General features: G+C 40.1%; 1 protein-coding gene across 1 annotated transcript in view; it reads right to left on the bottom strand.

Moving 5' to 3' along the window:
* Window positions 1-20,720, bottom strand: part of LOC106595568 (thyrotropin-releasing hormone-degrading ectoenzyme) — a 410,422-nt gene extending 389,702 nt beyond the window's left edge. Inside the window, 1 exon segment of the mRNA XM_082978004.1 lies at window positions 19,476-20,720. Coding sequence (XP_082834130.1) covers window positions 19,476-20,200 — 725 coding nt within the window. The 5' untranslated portion in view covers window positions 20,201-20,720.
* Window positions 20,721-20,998: the final 278 nt, after the last annotated feature.

Genomic DNA, 20,998 nt, shown 5'->3' with positions numbered 1-20,998 from the left:
GGGGGGAGAGAGGAGGGAGAGAAGGGGGAGAGAGGAGGGAGAGGGGGGAGAGAGGAGGGAGAGAGGGGGGAGAGTGAAAAAGTAGAACTTCACTACTTTCATTCATCTGCTTAGTCTGCCCTCATATTTACAGTAGCCTCACATTGATGTGTTTTACCATTTTATTTTCATGATAACCAAGGCAAAGACTATTTGACATTCATGAGTTTTATTAACAAAGGTCCACCGAGCAAAAGCGTTATAAAATGTCCTTCAGGGGCGCTTGTCCCTCCCACGGTGACATTTAAATAGCTATCAGAATCAGTAGGAGCCTGATGAACTGACAGGGAGACTGATTGGAGATCTGGAGGTGAAGCTGGTTTAGCAGTGTTAACACTGAGGGATCCGTCCTTCATTACACACAAAGGCAGCGTTTAAACAGGCAGCCCAATTCTGATATTCTTTCCACTATTAGATCTTTTGACCAATCACATCTAATCTTTTCACATCAGACCATTTTTTTTTCCAGATACACACATTCACACACACACATGTACTCACACATTTTATTTAACCTTTATTTAACTTTATTTAACAAATAGGAACACAAAGCAAGGGATCGTTCTCCTGTCAGACAGTAAAGCCAGACAGTTATTTGTTGGTCATAGAGGGGATGTTTTTCAATGGGATGGCCTCTTCATTGAAAAAGCTCTGGAGATAAATACTATGAATTAAAGGAATAGAGATGAGGAGACGCCAGACAAACATTCAACTTAAAAGGATAAATAGCAGCACTTGGCCAGGGAAAATAACAGTATCATGTCCTCTCTATACTGTCTTAACTCTGATATAACAGTACTCTACTGTATAGTGTCTTAACTCTGATATAACAGTACTCTACTCTATACTGTCTTAACTCTGATATAACAGTATCATGTCCTCTCTATACTGTCTTATCTCTGATATAACAGTACTCTACTCTATACTATCTTAACTCTGATATAACAGTACTCTACTCTATACTGTCTTAACTCTGATATAACAGTATCATGTCCTCTCTATACTGTCTTATCTCTGGTATAACAGTACTCTACTGTATAGTGTCTTAACTCTGATATAACAGTATCATGTCCTGTCTATACTGTCTTAACTCTGGTATAACAGTACTCTACTCTATACTGTCTTAACTCTGATATAACAGTACTCTACTCTATACTATCTTAACTCTGATATAACAGTACTCTACTCTATACTGTCTTAACTCTGATATAACAGTATCATGTCCTCTCTATACTGTCTTAACTCTGATATAACAGTACTCTACTGTATACTATCTTAACTCTGATATAACAGTACTCTACTCTATACTGTCTTAACTCTGATATAACAGTATCATGTCCTCTCTATACTGTCTTAACTCTGATATAACAGTACTCTACTCTATACTGTCTTATCTCTGATATAACAGTACTCTACTGTATACTGTCTTAACTCTGATATAACAATACTCTACTGTATAGTGTCTTAACTCTGATATAACAGTACTCTACTCTATACTGTCTTAACTCTGATATAACAGTATCATGTCCTCTCTATACTGTCTTAACTCTGATATAACAGTACTCTACTCTATACTATCTTAACTCTGATATAACAGTACTCTACTCTATACTGTCTTAACTCTGATATAACAGTATCATGTCCTCTCTATACTGTCTTAACTCTGGTATAACAGTACTCTACTGTATAGTGTCTTAACTCTGATATAACAGTATCATGTCCTGTCTATACTGTCTTAACTCTGGTATAACAGTACTCTACTGTATACTGTCTTAACTCTGGTATAACAGTACTCTACTCTATACTATCTTATCTCTGATATAACAGTACTCTACTGTATACTGTCTTAACTCTGGTATAACAGTACTCTACTGTATACTGTCTTATCTCTGATATAACAGTACTCTACTCTATACTGTCTTAACTCTGGTATAACAGTACTCTACTGTATAGTGTCTTAACTCTGGTATAACAGTATCATGTCCTCTCTATACTGTCTTAACTCTGGTATAACAGTACTCTACTGTATACTGTCTTATCTCTGATATAACAGTACTCTACTGTATACTGTCTTAACACTGATATAACAGTACTCTACTGTATACTGTCTTATCTCTGATATAACAGTATCATGTCCTCTCTATACTGTCTTAACTCTGATATAACAGTACTCTACTGTATACTGTCTTAACACTGATATAACAGTACTCTACTGTATACTGTCTTATCTCTGATATAACAGTACTCTACTGTATACTGTCTTAACTCTGATATAACAGTACTCTACTGTATAGTGTCTTAACTCTGATATAACAGTACTCTACTGTATACTGTCTTAACTCTGATATAACAGTACTCTACTGTATACTGTCTTAACTCTGATATAACAGTACTCTACTGTATAGTGTCTTATCTCTGATATAACAGTACTCTACTCTATACTGTCTTAACTCTGATATAACAGTATCATGTCCTCTCTATACTGTCTTATCTCTGATATAACAGTACTCTACTGTATACTGTCTTAACTCTGGTATAACAGTACTCTACTGTATACTGTCTTAACTCTGGTATAACAGTACTCTACTCTAGAATGTCTTATCTCTGATATAACAGTACTCTACTGTATACTGTCTTATCTCTGATATAACAGTACTCTACTGTATACTGTCTTAACTCTGATATAACAGTACTCTACTGTATAGTGTCTTAACTCTGATATAACAGTACTCTACTGTATAGTGTCTTAACTCTGATATAACAGTACTCTACTGTATACTGTCTTAACTCTGATATAACAGTACTCTACTGTATACTGTCTTAACTCTGATATAACAGTACTCTACTCTATACTGTCTTAACTCTGATATAACAGTATCATGTCCTCTCTATACTGTCTTATCTCTGATATAACAGTACTCTACTGTATACTGTCTTAACTCTGGTATAACAGTACTCTACTGTATACTGTCTTAACTCTGATATAACAGTACTCTACTGTATACTGTCTTAACTCTGATATAACAGTATCATGTCCTCTCTATACTGTCTTATCTCTGATATAACAGTACTCTACTGTATACTGTCTTAACTCTGATATAACAGTACTCTACTCTATACTGTCTTAACTCTGATATAACAGTATCATGTCCTCTCTATACTGTCTTATCTCTGGTATAACAGTACTCTACTGTATAGTGTCTTAACTCTGATATAACAGTATCATGTCCTCTCTATACTGTCTTAACTCTGATATAACAGTACTCTACTCTATACTATCTTAACTCTGATATAACAGTACTCTACTCTATACTGTCTTAACTCTGATATAACAGTATCATGTCCTCTCTATACTGTCTTAACTCTGATATAACAGTACTCTACTCTATACTATCTTAACTCTGATATAACAGTACTCTACTCTATACTGTCTTAACTCTGATATAACAGTATCATGTCCTCTCTATACTGTCTTAACTCTGATATAACAGTACTCTACTCTATACTGTCTTATCTCTGATATAACAGTACTCTACTGTATACTGTCTTAACTCTGATATAACAATACTCTACTGTATAGTGTCTTAACTCTGATATAACAGTACTCTACTCTATACTGTCTTAACTCTGATATAACAGTATCATGTCCTCTCTATACTGTCTTAACTCTGATATAACAGTATCATGTCCTCTCTATACTGTCTTAACTCTGATATAACAGTACTCTACTCTATACTATCTTAACTCTGATATAACAGTACTCTACTCTATACTGTCTTAACTCTGATATAACAGTATCATGTCCTCTCTATACTGTCTTAACTCTGGTATAACAGTACTCTACTGTATAGTGTCTTAACTCTGATATAACAGTATCATGTCCTGTCTATACTGTCTTAACTCTGGTATAACAGTACTCTACTGTATACTGTCTTAACTCTGGTATAACAGTACTCTACTCTATACTATCTTATCTCTGATATAACAGTACTCTACTGTATACTGTCTTAACTCTGGTATAACAGTACTCTACTGTATACTGTCTTATCTCTGATATAACAGTATCATGTCCTCTCTATACTGTCTTATCTCTGATATAACAGTACTCTACTGTATACTGTCTTAACACTGATATAACAGTACTCTACTGTATACTGTCTTATCTCTGATATAACAGTATCATGTCCTCTCTATACTGTCTTAACTCTGATATAACAGTACTCTACTGTATACTGTCTTAACACTGATATAACAGTACTCTACTGTATACTGTCTTATCTCTGATATAACAGTACTCTACTGTATACTGTCTTAACTCTGATATAACAGTACTCTACTGTATAGTGTCTTAACTCTGATATAACAGTACTCTACTGTATACTGTCTTAACTCTGATATAACAGTACTCTACTGTATAGTGTCTTATCTCTGATATAACAGTACTCTACTCTATACTGTCTTAACTCTGATATAACAGTACTCTCCTCTATACTGTCTTAACTCTGGTATAACAGTACTCTACTGTATACTGTCTTAACTCTGCTTAACTCTGGTATAACAGTACTCTACTCTATACTGTCTTAACTCTGGTATAACAGTACTCTACTGTATACTGTCTTAACTCTGGTATAACAGTACTCTACTCTAGAATGTCTTATCTCTGATATAACAGTACTCTACTGTATACTGTCTTAACTCTGATATAACAATACTCTACTCTATACTGTCTTAACTCTGATATAACAGTATCATGTCCTCTCTATACTGTCTTAACTCTGATATAACAGTACTCTACTCTATACTGTCTTAACTCTGATATAACAGTATCATGTCCTCTCTATACTGTCTTATCTCTGATATAACAGTACTCTACTGTATACTGTCTTAACTCTGGTATAACAGTACTCTACTGTATACTGTCTTAACTCTGATATAACAGTACTCTACTGTATACTGTCTTATCTCTGATATAACAGTACTCTACTGTATACTGTCTTAACTCTGATATAACAGTACTCTACTGTATAGTGTCTTAACTCTGATATAACAGTACTCTACTGTATACTGTCTTAACTCTGATATAACAGTACTCTACTGTATACTGTCTTATCTCTGATATAACAGTACTCTACTGTATAGTGTCTTAACTCTGATATAACAGTACTCTACTGTATAGTGTCTTAACTCTGATATAACAGTACTCTACTGTATACTGTCTTAACTCTGATATAACAGTAATCTACTGTATACTGTCTTAACTCTGATATAACAGTACTCTCCTCTATACTGTCTTAACTCTGATATAACAGTATCATGTCCTGTCTATACTGTCTTATCTCTGATATAACAGTACTCTACTGTATACTGTCTTAACTCTGGTATAACAGTACTCTACTGTATACTGTCTTAACTCTAATATAACAGTACTCTACTGTATACTGTCTTAACTCTGATATAACAGTACTCTACTGTATACTGTCTTATCTCTGATATAACAGTACTCTACTCTATACTGTCTTAACTCTGATATAACAGTACTCTACTGTATACTGTCTTATCTCTGATATAACAGTACTCTACTCTATACTGTCTTAACTCTGGTATAACAGTCCTCTACTCTATACTGTCTTAACTCTGGTATAAGGAACTCTCTTGTCATAACTCATGAATGTACAGAACAGATTATGATCCTACACAGACCCTTGGGAAGAAGGCATATGGAATGGAGGCACAGCATAAATGTTTTCCCTGACATAAACATGTCGCTGTTTCAACGACTAAGCTAATCTAGGTCTCACGCTGCCTGAACAATCATCTCAATATCAATTAAAAAAAGGCAATTAAGCTCCCTCTTCATTAGCCTTCCCTCCATTTCTCATTCCCTTGATCCCTCCATTCCCTACATCCTATGATCACTCCTTCCCGCCTCCCTCCATCCCTTGATCTCTCCATCTCTTTATCCCTCCATCATTTCATTTCTCCATCCCTCCATTTCTCCATTCTATCAGTTGCCAGCCAACTTCCCACCGCCTTGGAGTGCTGCTCTGTGGCTGAAAACCAAAAGAGCCCCATGTCTCCAAGTTTTTCAAAGGAAAAGCAAAGTTTGTATCAGGTTTTGGATTTCACTCCCTATACCCTTAAAATCAGAGAAAACCCAGGCACAATACTCACAGGCAGCTGAGGGGTGAGGGGTGGAGAGAGGGGTGGAGAGAGAGAGAGAGGAGAGAGGAGAGAGAGAGAGAGAGAGAGAGGGCGGGTGAGAGAGGGGGGGGGGGGGGGGGGGCGGGTGAGAGAGTGAGAGAGGTGAGAGAGGAGAGAGAGAGAGAGAGAGGGGCAGAGAGTGAGAGAGTGAGAGAGTGACGAGAGGAGAGAGTGAGAGAGGAGAGAGAGAGAGAGAGAGAGAGAGAGAGAGAGAGAGAGAGAGAGAGAGTGGTTGTCAGAGGCTGAAATGCCCAGCAGGCTACTCTTATTGTAGAGATGAAAGGAGAGTAGAGGTGAGGCAGCGGATCGAAGGAGGTATTAGTACAGTGGTGAAGGGCGTTAAGTGTGTTTGGGATGATGGGGAACCCGTGGGAAAACGACAGAACCTGACTGGACCATCTCCAGCTTCGCTAGGCTATGTCTGGGAAACGCCTGCACGCTGCGGAGAAAACACTATTTTCTCCTACGGTAAAGAAAGACTTCTGGATCACTAGACAAGACAGTCGGGTGAAGTAGAGTATCAGTGGGAATGAACAGGGATGGGAACTAACCACATACAGCACTTTGAGTTCACCTAGCCTGATCCCAGATCTGTTTGTGCTCTCGCCAACTCCATCGATTGTCAAGCTAAACACGGCATGACAGGAAGCTGTGACAGGGAGTTGTGACAGGGAGTTGTGACAGGGAGTTGTGACCGTGGAGTTGTGACAGGGAGCTGTGACAGGGAGCTGTGACAGGAGCTGTGACAGGGAGTTGTGACAGGGAGTTGTGACCGTGGAGTTGTGACAGGGAGTTGTGACAGGGAGTTGTGACAGGGAGCTGTGACAGGGAGTTGTGACAGGGAGTTGTGACAGGGAGCTGTGACAGGGAGCAGGGAGTTGTGACAGGGAGTTGTGACAGGGAGTTGTGACAGGGAGTTGTGACAGGGAGCTGTGACAGGGAGCTGTGACAGGGAGTTGTGACAGGGAGTTGTGACAGGGAGTTGTGACAGGGAGCTGTGACAGGGAGTTGTGACAGGGAGTTGTGACAGGGAGTTGTGACAGGGAGTTGTGACAGGGAGCTGTGACAGGGAGTTGTGACAGGGAGTTGTGACAGGGAGTTGTGACAGGGAGCTGTGACAGGGAGTTGTGACAGGGAGCTGTGACAGGGAGTTGTGACAGGGAGTTGTGACAGGGAGCTGTGACAGGGAGTTGTGACAGGGAGTTGTGACAGGGAGCTGTGACAGGGAGTTGTGACAGGGAGTTGTGACAGGGAGTTGTGACAGGGAGTTGTGACAGGGAGTTGGCATGATAACACAAACAGACTGGTACTCAGGCTAATGTCCCCCTCCCTTACACTATAAAACGCTTTGAGCATCGATCTGGAATGTAAAAGCTCTATATAAAATCAATCAATATTTATCCAATATTACGATGGCTGTTATGCAAACTATTTGTTACAGTACTAAAACCTAATGTCCTGTCCTGTACCTCTGTTCTGAAACACGTTCTCTGACTGGCTCCCAGATGGCACCCTATTCCTTATAAAGTACTGCACTACTGTATAGGGCTCTGGTCAACAGTAGTGTACTATATAGGGAATAGGGCTCTGGTCTAAAGTAGTGCACAATATAGGGAATAGGGCTCTGGTCTAAAGTAGTGCACTATATAGGGAATAGGGCTCTGGTCTAAAGTAGTGCACTATATAGGGAATAGGGCTCTGGTCTAAAGTAGTGCACTATATAGGGAATAGGGCTCTGGTCAACAGTAGTGTACTATATAGGGAATAGGGCTCTGGTCTAAAGTAGTGCACAATATAGGGAATAGGGCTCTGGTCTAAAGTAGTGCACTATATAGGGAATAGGGCTCTGGTCTAAAGTAGTGCACTATATAGGGAATAGGGCTCTGGTCTAAAGTAGTGCACTATATAGGGAATAGGGCCCTGGTCTAAAGTAGTGCACTATATAGGGAATAGGGCTCTGGTCTAAAGTAGTGCACTATATAGGGAATAGGGCTCTGGTCTAAAGTAGTGCACTATATAGGGAATAGGGCTCTGGTCTAAAGTAGTGCACTATATAGGGAATAGGGCTCTGGTATTAAGTAGTGCACTATATAGGGAATAGGGCTCTGGTCTAAAGTAGTGCACTATATAGGGAATAGGGCTCTGGTCTAAAGTAGTGCACTATATAGGGAATAGGGCTCTGGTATTAAGTAGTGCACTATATAGGGAATAGGGCTCTGGTCTAAAGTAGTGCACTATATAGGGAATAGGGCTCTGGTATTAAGTAGTGCACTATATAGGGAATAGGGCTCTGGTCTAAAGTAGTGCACTATATAGGGAATAGGGCTCTGGTATTAAGTAGTGCACTATATAGGGAATAGGGCTCTGGTCTAAAGTAGTGCACTATATAGGGAATAGGGTTCCATTTGCAACGAAACCTCTGTTTGTCGTCACGGTCGATCCAATCATGTGTAATTAGCATTGATTTCCAAGTGACTGAAGTCATGTCCTTTAATGAACCCCCAGCCAGCTGCCCCGGTGCAGCGCTCGGCTGAACGTATGATACAAGTCACCAAGTCACTTATTTACCAGGCTGGATGTTAGGCGTGTGGCTGTGGGACCGACCTGCTGCTGGGAGCCGTTGTTCAATATGCACAGTTCAGATGATGGTAACCTGACATGACACTGACGATCAGTGGGACTCAACCTTTCTAGAAATAGTGACCCTATGGAACCTGGTCAAAAGAAGTGCACTATAAAGGAAATAGGATGCCCTTTGAGACGCAGACTTTGTTATTTTGAAGTGTCACAGAACAGAAGTTGGTGGTTTAAGTCATCAGATGCAAGTCAGTTAAAGCTAATATACACACACACACACCAACTTCCCCTGCTCATGGTCAATGACACACACACACACACACACTCCAACTTCCCCTGCTCATGGTCAATGACACACACACACACACACCAACTTCCCCTGCTCATGGTCAATGACACACACACACACACACACTCCAGAGCTTCCCCTGCTCATGGTCAATGACACACACACACACACACACACCAACTTCCCCTGCTCATGGTCAATGACACACACACACACACACAGACGTCCAACTTCCCCTGCTCATGGTCAATGACACACACACACACACACACACATGCGACACCAACTTCCCCTGCTCATGGTCAATGACACACACACACACACACACACACACACACCAACTTCCCCTGCTCATGGTCAATGACATACACACACACACACACACACCAACTTCCCCTGCTCATGGTCAATGACACACACACACACACACACACACACTCCAACTTCCCCTGCTCATGGTCAATGACACACACACACACACACACAGAGGTCTTGCCTCATGGGGCTTATAGAATCACTGACTGACCAATGGAACAAGGTCTTGCCTCATGGGGCTTATAGAATCACTGACTGACCAATGGAACAAAGTTATGGTACCTTGGTTGATTGAGGTCTGCAGATACGGTGCTGTATGGAGTGAGGGCTGAGGAGGACCTGGCCATAGTACTACGGTAAACCATGATGCATTATGACACCAATAAAACAGACTGCAACGTTGTCATGGTTTGTGTTGAACCACTGAATGTGAATATTGGACAGAGGCTCCCAGAAGGGCTTACTGCTGAGAGAGCTTAACTGACTATTTATTCTATATTTTATTCTGTAATGACTGCCAATGCCAATATGTTACTCCATACAAACTAACACTGCAGCTATAGATCAAACAGACTCATTCACTAAGGCACTTCTTTGTAAATATCAATTTAGGAAACATGTTGGTAGAACTCAACAGAAGTATGAGTAGATCCACTGAATTCTACTTGCGTGATCGGGCATGTAAGGCCAAGGGGTTACAGTATAAATAGTAACACATGTAAATATCTATTGTCAGTGTTTATCTTTAAATAGTTTCCTTTTTCCCCGTTTAGTTAACTCCATTGGTCCCCGGTCTACCACAGTGAAAAAGCAGAACTTCACTACTTTCATTCATCTGCTTAGTCTGCCCTCATATTTACAGTAGCCTCACATTGATGTGTTTTACCATTTTATTTTCATGATAACCAAGGCAAAGACTATTTGACATTCATGAGTTTTATTAACAAAGGTCCACCGAGCAAAAACGTTATAAAATGTAATTTATAACAATGCTGTAAGTACAGAAATTGTTTGCTCAGTGGGAAATGAATATCCAACTAGTCGGTGACAACTGTATGGAGTTTGTGACAGAAACTACGTGAGTTTATTACACTATTATAGACACTATGTCCTGGGATTTACTATGGTCTATGTAGAAGACCCCCTTACAGTATTATAGACACTATGTCCTGGGATTTACTATGGTCTTCTATGTAGAAGAACCCCTTACAGTATTATAGACACTATGACCTGGGATTTACTATGGTCTATGTAGAAGACCCCCTTACAGTATTATAGACACTATGACCTGGGATTTACTATGGTCTTCTATGTAGAAGACCCCCTTACAGTATTATAGACACTATGTCCTGGGATTTACTATGGTCTATGTAGATGAACCCCTTACAGTATTATAGACACTATGTCCTGGGATTTACTATGGTCTATGTAGAAGAACCCCTTACAGTATTATAGACACTATGTCCTGGGATTTACTATGGTCTATGTAGAAGAACCCCTTACAGTATTATAGACACTATGTCCTGGGATTTACTATGGTCTTCTATGTAGAAGAACCCCTTACAGTATTATAGACACTATGTCCTGGGATTTACTATGGTCTATGTAGAAGAACCCCTTACAGTATTATAGACACTATGTCCTGGGATTTACTATGGTCTATGTAGATGAACCCCTTACAGTATTATAGACACTATGACCTGGGATTTACTATGGTCTTCTATGTAGATGAACCCCTTACAGTATTATAGACACTATGTCCTGGGATTTACTATGGTCTATGTAGAAGAACCCCTTACAGTATTATAGACACTATGTAGAAGAACCCCTTACAGTATTATAGACACTATGACCTGGGATTTACTATGGTCTATGTAGAAGACCCCCTTACAGTATTATAGACACTATGTCCTGGGATTTACTATGGTCTATGTAGAAGACCCCCTTACAGTATTATAGACACTATGACCTGGGATTTACTATGGTCTATGTAGAAGAACCCCTTACAGTATTATAGACACTATGACCTGGGATTTACTATGGTCTATGTAGAAGACCCCCTTACAGTATTATAGACACTATGACCTGGGATTTACTATGGTCTATGTAGAAGACCCCCTTACAGTATTATAGACACTATGTCCTGGGATTTACTATGGTCTATGTAGAAGAACCCCTTACAGTATTATAGACACTATGTCCTGGGATTTACTATGGTCTATGTAGAAGACCCCCTTACAGTATTATAGACACTATGTCCTGGGATTTACTATGGTCTATGTAGAAAAAACCCTTACAGTATTATAGACACTATGTCCTGGGATTTACTATGGTCTTCTATGTAGATGAACCCCTTACAGTATTATAGACACTATGACCTGGGATTTACTATGGTCTATGTAGAAGAACCCCTTACAGTATTATAGACACTATGACCTGGGATTTACTATGGTCTATGTAGAAGAACCCCTTACAGTATTATAGACACTATGACCTGGGATTTACTATGGTCTATGTAGAAGAACCCCTTACAGTATTATAGACACTATGTCCTGGGATTTACTATGGTCTTCTATGTAGAAAAACCCCTTACAGTATTATAGACACTATGTAGAAGAACCCCTTACAGTATTATAGACACTATGTCCTGGGATTTACTATGGTCTTCTATGTAGAAAAACCCCTTACAGTATTATAGACACTATGTCCTGGGATTTACTATGGTCTATGTAGAAGAACCCCTTACAGTATTATAGACACTATGTCCTGGGATTTACTATGGTCTTCTATGTAGAAGAACCCCTTACAGTATTATAGACACTATGTCCTGGGATTTACTATGGTCTATGTAGAAGACCCCCTTACAGTATTATAGACACTATGTCCTGGGATTTACTATGGTCTTCTATGTAGAAGAACCCCTTACAGTATTATAGACACTATGACCTGGGATTTACTATGGTCTTCTATGTAGAAAACCCCTTACAGTATTATAGACACTATGTCCTGGGATTTACTATGGTCTTCTATGTAGAAGAACCCCTTACAGTATTATAGACACTATGTCCTGGGATTTACTATGGTCTTCTATGTAGAAGAAACCCTTACAGTATTATAGACACTATGACCTGGGATTTACTATGGTCTATGTAGAAGAACCCCTTACAGTATTATAGACACTATGTCCTGGGATTTACTATGGTCTATGTAGAAGAACCCCTTACAGTATTATAGACACTATGTCCTGGGATTTACTATGGTCTTCTATGTAGATGAACCCCTTACAGTATTATAGACACTATGTCCTGGGATTTACTATGGTCTATGTAGAAAAACCCCTTACAGTATTATAGACACTATGTCCTGGGATTTACTATGGTCTTCTATGTAGAAGAACCCCTTACAGTATTATAGACACTATGTCCTGGGATTTACTATGGTCTTCTATGTAGAAGAACCCCTTACAGTATTATAGACACTATGTCCTGGGATTTACTATGGTCTATGTAGAAGAACCCCTTACAGTATTATAGACACTATGTCCTGGGATTTACTATGGTCTTCTATGTAGAAGAACCCCTTACAGTATTATAGACACTATGTCCTGGGATTTACTATGGTCTTCTATGTAGAAGAACCCCTTACAGTATTATAGACACTATGTCCTGGGATTTACTATGGTCTATGTAGAAGAACCCCTTACAGTATTATAGACACTATGTCCTGGGATTTACTATGGTCTTCTATGTAGAAGAACCCCTTACAGTATTATAGACACTATGACCTGGGATTTACTATGGTCTATGTAGAAGACCCCCTTACAGTATTATAGACACTATGTCCTGGGATTTCCTATGGTCTTCTATGTAGAAAAACCCCTTACAGTATTATAGACACTATGACCTGGGATTTACTATGGTCTATGTAGAAGAACCCCTTACAGTATTATAGACACTATGTCCTGGGATTTACTATGGTCTATGTAGAAGAACCCCTTACAGTATTATAGACACTATGTCCTGGGATTTACTATGGTCTTCTATGTAGAAAAACCCCTTACAGTATTATAGACACTATGTCCTGGGATTTGCTATGGTCTATGTAGAAGAACCCCTTACAGTATTATAGACACTATGTCCTGGGATTTACTATGGTCTATGTAGAAGAACCCCTTACAGTATTATAGACACTATGTCCTGGGATTTACTATGGTCTATGTAGATGAACCCCTTACAGTATTATAGACACTATGTCCTGGGATTTACTATGGTCTATGTAGAAGAACCCCTTACAGTATTATAGACACTATGTCCTGGGATTTACTATGGTCTTCTATGTAGAAGAACCCCTTACAGTATTATAGACACTATGTCCTGGGATTTACTATGGTCTATGTAGAAGAACCCCTTACAGTATTATAGACACTATGTCCTGGGATTTACTATGGTCTTCTATGTAGAAGAACCCCTTACAGTATTATAGACACTATGTCCTGGGATTTACTATGGTCTATGTAGAAGAACCCCTTACAGTATTATAGACACTATGTCCTGGGATTTACTATGGTCTATGTAGAAGAACCCCTTACAGTATTATAGACACTATGTCCTGGGATTTACTATGGTCTTCTATGTAGAAAAACCCCTTACAGTATTATAGACACTATGTCCTGGGATTTACTATGGTCTATGTAGAAGAACCCCTTACAGTATTATAGACACTATGTCCTGGGATTTACTATGGTCTTCTATGTAGATGAACCCCTTACAGTATTATAGACACTATGTCCTGGGATTTACTATGGTCTATGTAGAAGACCCCCTTACAGTATTGTAGACACTATGTCCTGGGATTTACTATGGTCTTCTATGTAGAAGAACCCCTTACAGTATTATAGACACTATGTCCTGGGATTTACTATGGTCTTCTATGTAGAAGAACCCCTTACAGTATTATAGACACTATGTCCTGGGTTTTACTATGGTCTTCTATGTAGAAGACCCCCTTACAGTATTATAGACACTATGTCCTGGGATTTACTATGGTCTATGTAGAAGAACCCCTTACAGTATTATAGACACTATGTCCTGGGATTTACTATGGTCTTCTATGTAGATGAACCCCTTACAGTATTATAGACACTATGTCCTGGGATTTACTATGGTCTATGTAGAAGACCCCCTTACAGTATTATAGACACTATGTCCTGGGATTTCCTATGGTCTTCTATGTAGAAGAACCCCTTACAGTATTATAGACACTATGACCTGGGATTTACTATGGTCTATGTAGAAGAACCCCTTACAGTATTATAGACACTATGTCCTGGGATTTACTATGGTCTTCTATGTAGAAGAACCCCTTACAGTATTATAGACACTATGTCCTGGGATTTACTATGGTCTATGTAGAAGACCCCCTTACAGTATTATAGACACTATGTCCTGGGATTTACTATGGTCTTCTATGTAGAAAAACCCCTTACAGTATTATAGACACTATGTCCTGGGATTTACTATGGTCTATGTAGAAGAACCCCTTACAGTATTATAGACACTATGTCCTGGGATTTACTATGGTCTATGTAGAAGAACCCCTTACAGTATTATAGACACTATGTCCTGGGATTTACTATGGTCTTCTATGTAGAAGAACCCCTTACAGTATTATAGACACTATGTCCTGGGATTTACTATGGTCTATGTAGAAAAACCCCTTACAGTATTATAGACACTATGTCCTGGGATTTACTATGGTCTTCTATGTAGAAGAACCCCTTACAGTATTATAGACACTATGTCCTGGGATTTACTATGGTCTTCTATGTAGAAGAACCCCTTACAGTATTATAGACACTATGTCCTGGGATTTACTATGGTCTATGTAGAAAAACCCCTTACAGTATTATAGACACTATGACCTGGGATTTACTATGGTCTATGTAGAAGAACCCCTTACAGTATTATAGACACTATGTCCTGGGATTTACTATGGTCTATGTAGAAGAACCCCTTACAGTATTATAGACACTATGTCCTGGGATTTACTATGGTCTTCTATGTAGAAGAACCCCTTACAGTATTATAGACACTATGTCCTGGGATTTACTATGGTCTTCTATGTAGATGAACCCCTTACAGTATTATAGACACTATGTCCTGGGATTTACTATGGTCTATGTAGAAGACCCCCTTACAGTATTATAGACACTATGACCTGGGATTTACTATGGTCTTCTATGTAGAAAAACCCCTTACAGTATTATAGACACTATGTCCTGGGATTTACTATGGTCTATGTAGAAGAACCCCTTACAGTATTATAGACACTATGTCCTGGGATTTACTATGGTCTTCTATGTAGATGAACCCCTTACAGTATTATAGACACTATGTCCTGGGATTTACTATGGTCTATGTAGAAGACCCCCTTACAGTATTGTAGACACTATGTCCTGGGATTTACTATGGTCTTCTATGTAGAAGAACCCCTTACAGTATTATAGACACTATGTCCTGGGATTTACTATGGTCTTCTATGTAGAAGAACCCCTTACAGTATTATAGACACTATGTCCTGGGATTTACTATGGTCTATGTAGAAGAACCCCTTACAGTATTATAGACACTATGTCCTGGGATTTACTATGGTCTATGTAGAAGAACCTCTTACAGTATTATAGACACTATGTCCTGGGATTTACTATGGTCTTCTATGTAGATGAACCCCTTACAGTATTATAGACACTATGTCCTGGGATTTACTATGGTCTATGTAGAAGAACCCCTTACAGTATTATAGACACTATGTCCTGGGATTTACTATGGTCTTCTATGTAGAAGAACCCCTTACAGTATTATAGACACTATGACCTGGGATTTACTATGGTCTATGTAGAAGACCCCCTTACAGTATTATAGACACTATGTCCTGGGATTTACTATGGTCTTCTATGTAGAAAAACCCCTTACAGTATTATAGACACTATGTCCTGGGATTTACTATGGTCTATGTAGAAGACCCCCTTACAGTATTATAGACACTATGTCCTGGGATTTACTATGGTCTTCTATGTAGAAAAACCCCTTACAGTATTATAGACACTATGTCCTGGGATTTACTATGGTCTATGTAGAAGAACCCCTTACAGTATTATAGACACTATGTCCTGGGATTTACTATGGTCTATGTAGAAGAACCCCTTACAGTATTATAGACACTATGTCCTGGGATTTACTATGGTCTTCTATGTAGAAAAACCCCTTACAGTATTATAGACACTATGTCCTGGGATTTACTATGGTCTATGTAGAAGAACCCCTTACAGTATTATAGACACTATGTCCTGGGATTTACTATGGTCTATGTAGAAGAACCCCTTACAGTATTATAGACACTATGTCCTGGGATTTACTATGGTCTATGTAGAAGAACCCCTTACAGTATTATAGACACTATGTCCTGGGATTTACTATGGTCTATGTAGAAGAACCCCTTACAGTATTATAGACACTATGTCCTGGGATTTACTATGGTCTATGTAGATGAACCCCTTACAGTATTATAGACACTATGTCCTGGGATTCACTATGGTCTTCTATGTAGAAGAACCCCTTACAGTATTATAGACACTATGTCCTGGGATTTACTATGGTCTATGTAGAAGACCCCCTTACAGTATTATAGACACTATGTCCTGGGATTTACTATGGTCTTCTATGTAGAAGAACCCCTTACAGTATTATAGACACTATGTCCTGGGATTTACTATGGTCTTCTATGTAGAAGAACCCCTTACAGTATTATAGACACTATGTCCTGGGATTTACTATGGTCTTCTATGTAGAAGACCCCCTTACAGTATTATAGACACTATGTCCTGGGATTTACTATGGTCTATGTAGAAGAACCCCTTACAGTATCATAGACACTATGTAGATGAACCCCTTACAGTATTATAGACACTATGTCCTGGGATTTACTATGGTCTATGTAGAAGACCCCCTTACAGTATTATAGACACTATGACCTGGGATTTACTATGGTCTTCTATGTAGAAAACCCCCTTACAGTATTATAGACACTATGTAGATGAACCCCTTACAGTATTATAGACACTATGTCCTGGGATTTACTATGGTCTATGTAGAAGAACCCCTTACAGTATTATAGACACTATGTCCTGGGATTTACTATGGTCTATGTAGAAGAACCCCTTACAGTATTATAGACACTATGTCCTGGGATTTACTATGGTCTTCTATGTAGAAGAACCCCTTACAGTATTATAGACACTATGTCCTGGGATTTACTATGGTCTTCTATGTAGAAAACCCCCTTACAGTATTATAGACACTATGTCCTGGGATTTACTATGGTCTTCTATGTAGAAGAACCCCTTACAGTATTATAGACACTATGACCTGGGATTTACTATGGTCTATGTAGAAGAACCCCTTACAGTATTATAGACACTATGTCCTGGGATTTACTATGGTCTATGTAGAAGAACCCCTTACAGTATTATAGACACTATGTCCTGGGATTTACTATGGTCTTCTATGTAGATGAACCCCTTACAGTATTATAGACACTATGTCCTGGGATTTACTATGGTCTATGTAGATGAACCCCTTACAGTATTATAGACACTATGTCCTGGGATTTACTATGGTCTATGTAGAAGAACCCCTTACAGTATTATAGACACTATGACCTGGGATTTACTATGGTCTATGTAGAAGAACCCCTTACAGTATTATAGACACTATGTCCTGGGATTTACTATGGTCTATGTAGAAGAACCCCTTACAGTATTATAGACACTATGTAGATGAACCCCTTACAGTATTATAGACACTATGTCCTGGGATTTACTATGGTCTATGTAGAAAACCCCTTACAGTATTATAGACACTATGTCCTGGGATTTACTATGGTCTTCTATGTAGAAAACCCCCTTACAGTATTATAGACACTATGTCCTGGGATTTACTATGGTCTATGTAGAAGACCCCCTTACAGTATTATAGACACTATGACCTGGGATTTACTATGGTCTTCTATGTAGAAGAACCCCTTACAGTATTATAGACACTATGACCTGGGATTTACTATGGTCTATGTAGAAAAACCCCTTACAGTATTATAGACACTATGTCCTGGGATTTACTATGGTCTATGTAGAAGACCCCCTTACAGTATTATAGACACTATGACCTGGGATTTCCTATGGTCTTCTATGTAGAAGAACCCCTTACAGTATTATAGACACTATGTCCTGGGATTTACTATGGTCTTCTATGTAGAAAACCCCCTTACCTTCTAACGACTATTGTGTGGCTTGTGAGCGTCATCACAGAGCAAAACAGGTGCGTGTTAGTGAGAGGCTATTCCTAGATGGGTCATAACAGATTGTTTTCAAAACGTTTGGAATTTACAAACGTTTTTTTGTGAGAACCGTTTTCGAGATCTCACAAACACCGTTTCCCTGTCTCACAAACACCGTGTCTCACAAACACCGTTTCCCTGTCTCACAAACACCGTTTCCCTGTCTCACAAACACTGCTGTAGACTGTTCATATCTTTGTAGGATGTATAGTTTTGAAACCAAAATGTACTTTATGAGGGTATTATACAATGTTACGCTTAATTTAGAAAATGCCACCAGAGGGTGTCAGAGTTGAACAGGCTAGCGCAGTCCCTCATTAACCACACATACTAATGGTTGGTTATCAGCGGATACAGAACAACATGTTTTAAAGGGGCTAGAAGCACAAAACGGGCGCGGATTACTGTGGGACTCAAGAGTTCAGCTGACAGCATCACACACTGCTTTCAAGTAGGCACTTTGGTTGAGAGCCAGACATGACAGAATAAAACGTGTTTAAAAGCAAAGGCTACTTTGTAATATAATGTCTAATCCGTTTCATTTTTTGGGGAGGGGAAACAAATAAGGTTAGTGGATTGTACAGGCTACAAACACAATGCTAACTCACACGTCATCATGCCATGGGGTGTGTATGCATAGAGTAACTGTAATGTAAATGGTTACCTTCTCTCTCCCTGCAGCATGTATGAGCTGCGGAAAAATCCCAGGAGTTCACTTTCTATTTCAGCGTCGAAAGTAATGTTTACTTTATACGTCCTCATGGGCTTCAGTTCCCTGTGCAAAGCGATCACATAAACCTGGTTGCCTGGGTAATGGAATTGGCGGTGGATTCTCATGACACCGGGTTTTTTATTATCCGAGTAAACCGCCACTTTCTCCACCTCGAGGCGGTCCATGTGAAGCACTATGAATTTGGTAGAGTTCACACACTCGAATTCAATGTTCACTTCCCCAGAGAATGTAAAGTTATCCATGTTCACTGAGAGACGCAGGTCGTAGTGCCGGGGCCGGAGAGATGTCGGTAACCGGAGGTGTCTCCACGGCTGGGCTTCTTCATCTTTGTGGTTCCCGTTTCCATCCCGTGACCCGTTGAACTTGGCGTTAGAGCCATTGCCCCCTCGTGAGCTGCTCTCCCCGGCGCACTCCTCGAACCGGACGCTGAGGAGAACCGCGATGGCCGTGACGACGATGAGTGTGAGGATGGAGATGGCGAACCCCAGGACCAGTTTCTTGTGGACGGTGATGCTTCGCTCCGTGGTCCGGGGCCGAACCACCATGCTATCGGCCCATTGGTCCGACAGGCCTCTGCCGTTCCTCATGTTATTATCCTCTATCCCCATCGGAGTGAATGATAAGCCCTTGTTGCCAAGCTTATCCTCCAAAGACATACTCTGCCAAATCAGAATATGAGAGTTGGTTGGGGTCCGGGCGCAAAAGGGAAACGAAATCCCGATAACAGAGTGTCATCAGTCAGGTCTAATAGTTGCCACTTAGAATAGTCATAAATGTGTCGCGGAGATGAGCACGGCTGATGCCCTGTTGAAGTGCCCGGCGGTAGCAATGCGACGCGGAATCATAAAAGTGCCCAAAATCAACTTTCCTGGTCGATTGAAATCACGGTTTAAATCACAAGCACGAGTATTGGAGTTTAATTTGCTATCCTCATTGTTATCTATCTGCCTTCACGGCCTCCGTCTCCGCGCACACAAAGTGTTGCACAGAACACAATCCATCGCGGGGACTGATGCTGCTGCTGGTGCTGATGATGCGGTTACTGATGGTCCTCACCCTCCGAGCTGTGTGCTCATATTCAGAGCTGCTCCCACATCTACAATATAAAGGACTCTCTCTCTCTTTCTCTCTCTCTGTGCCTCTCGCTCTCTCTCTCTCTCTCTCTCTCTCTCTCCCCCCCCGTGTCTCTCGCTCTCTCTCTCGCTCCTCTCTCTGCCTCTCTCTCGCTCCGTCGCTCGCTCTCTCTCTGTCTCTCTCTCTCTCTCTCTCTTTCTCTCTCTGTGTCTCTCGCTCACTCTCTCTCTCTCTGTGTCTCTCGCTCGCTCTCTCTCTCTCGCTTCTCGCTCGCTCGCTCGGTCGCTCTCTCTCTCTCTCTCTCTCTCTCTCTCTCTCTCTCTCTCCTCTCTCTCACTCTCACTCTCATTCAACGCCGTAGGAATCTCAGCCTACTTCTT

Source organism: Salmo salar, chromosome 07, assembly GCF_965601325.2.
Source record: "Salmo salar chromosome 07, fSalSal1, whole genome shotgun sequence".
NCBI classification, from domain to species: Eukaryota; Metazoa; Chordata; class Actinopteri; order Salmoniformes; family Salmonidae; genus Salmo; species Salmo salar.
The sequence above is the reverse complement of the archived record's forward strand: the minus strand, read 5'-3'. Positions and strand labels throughout refer to the sequence as shown.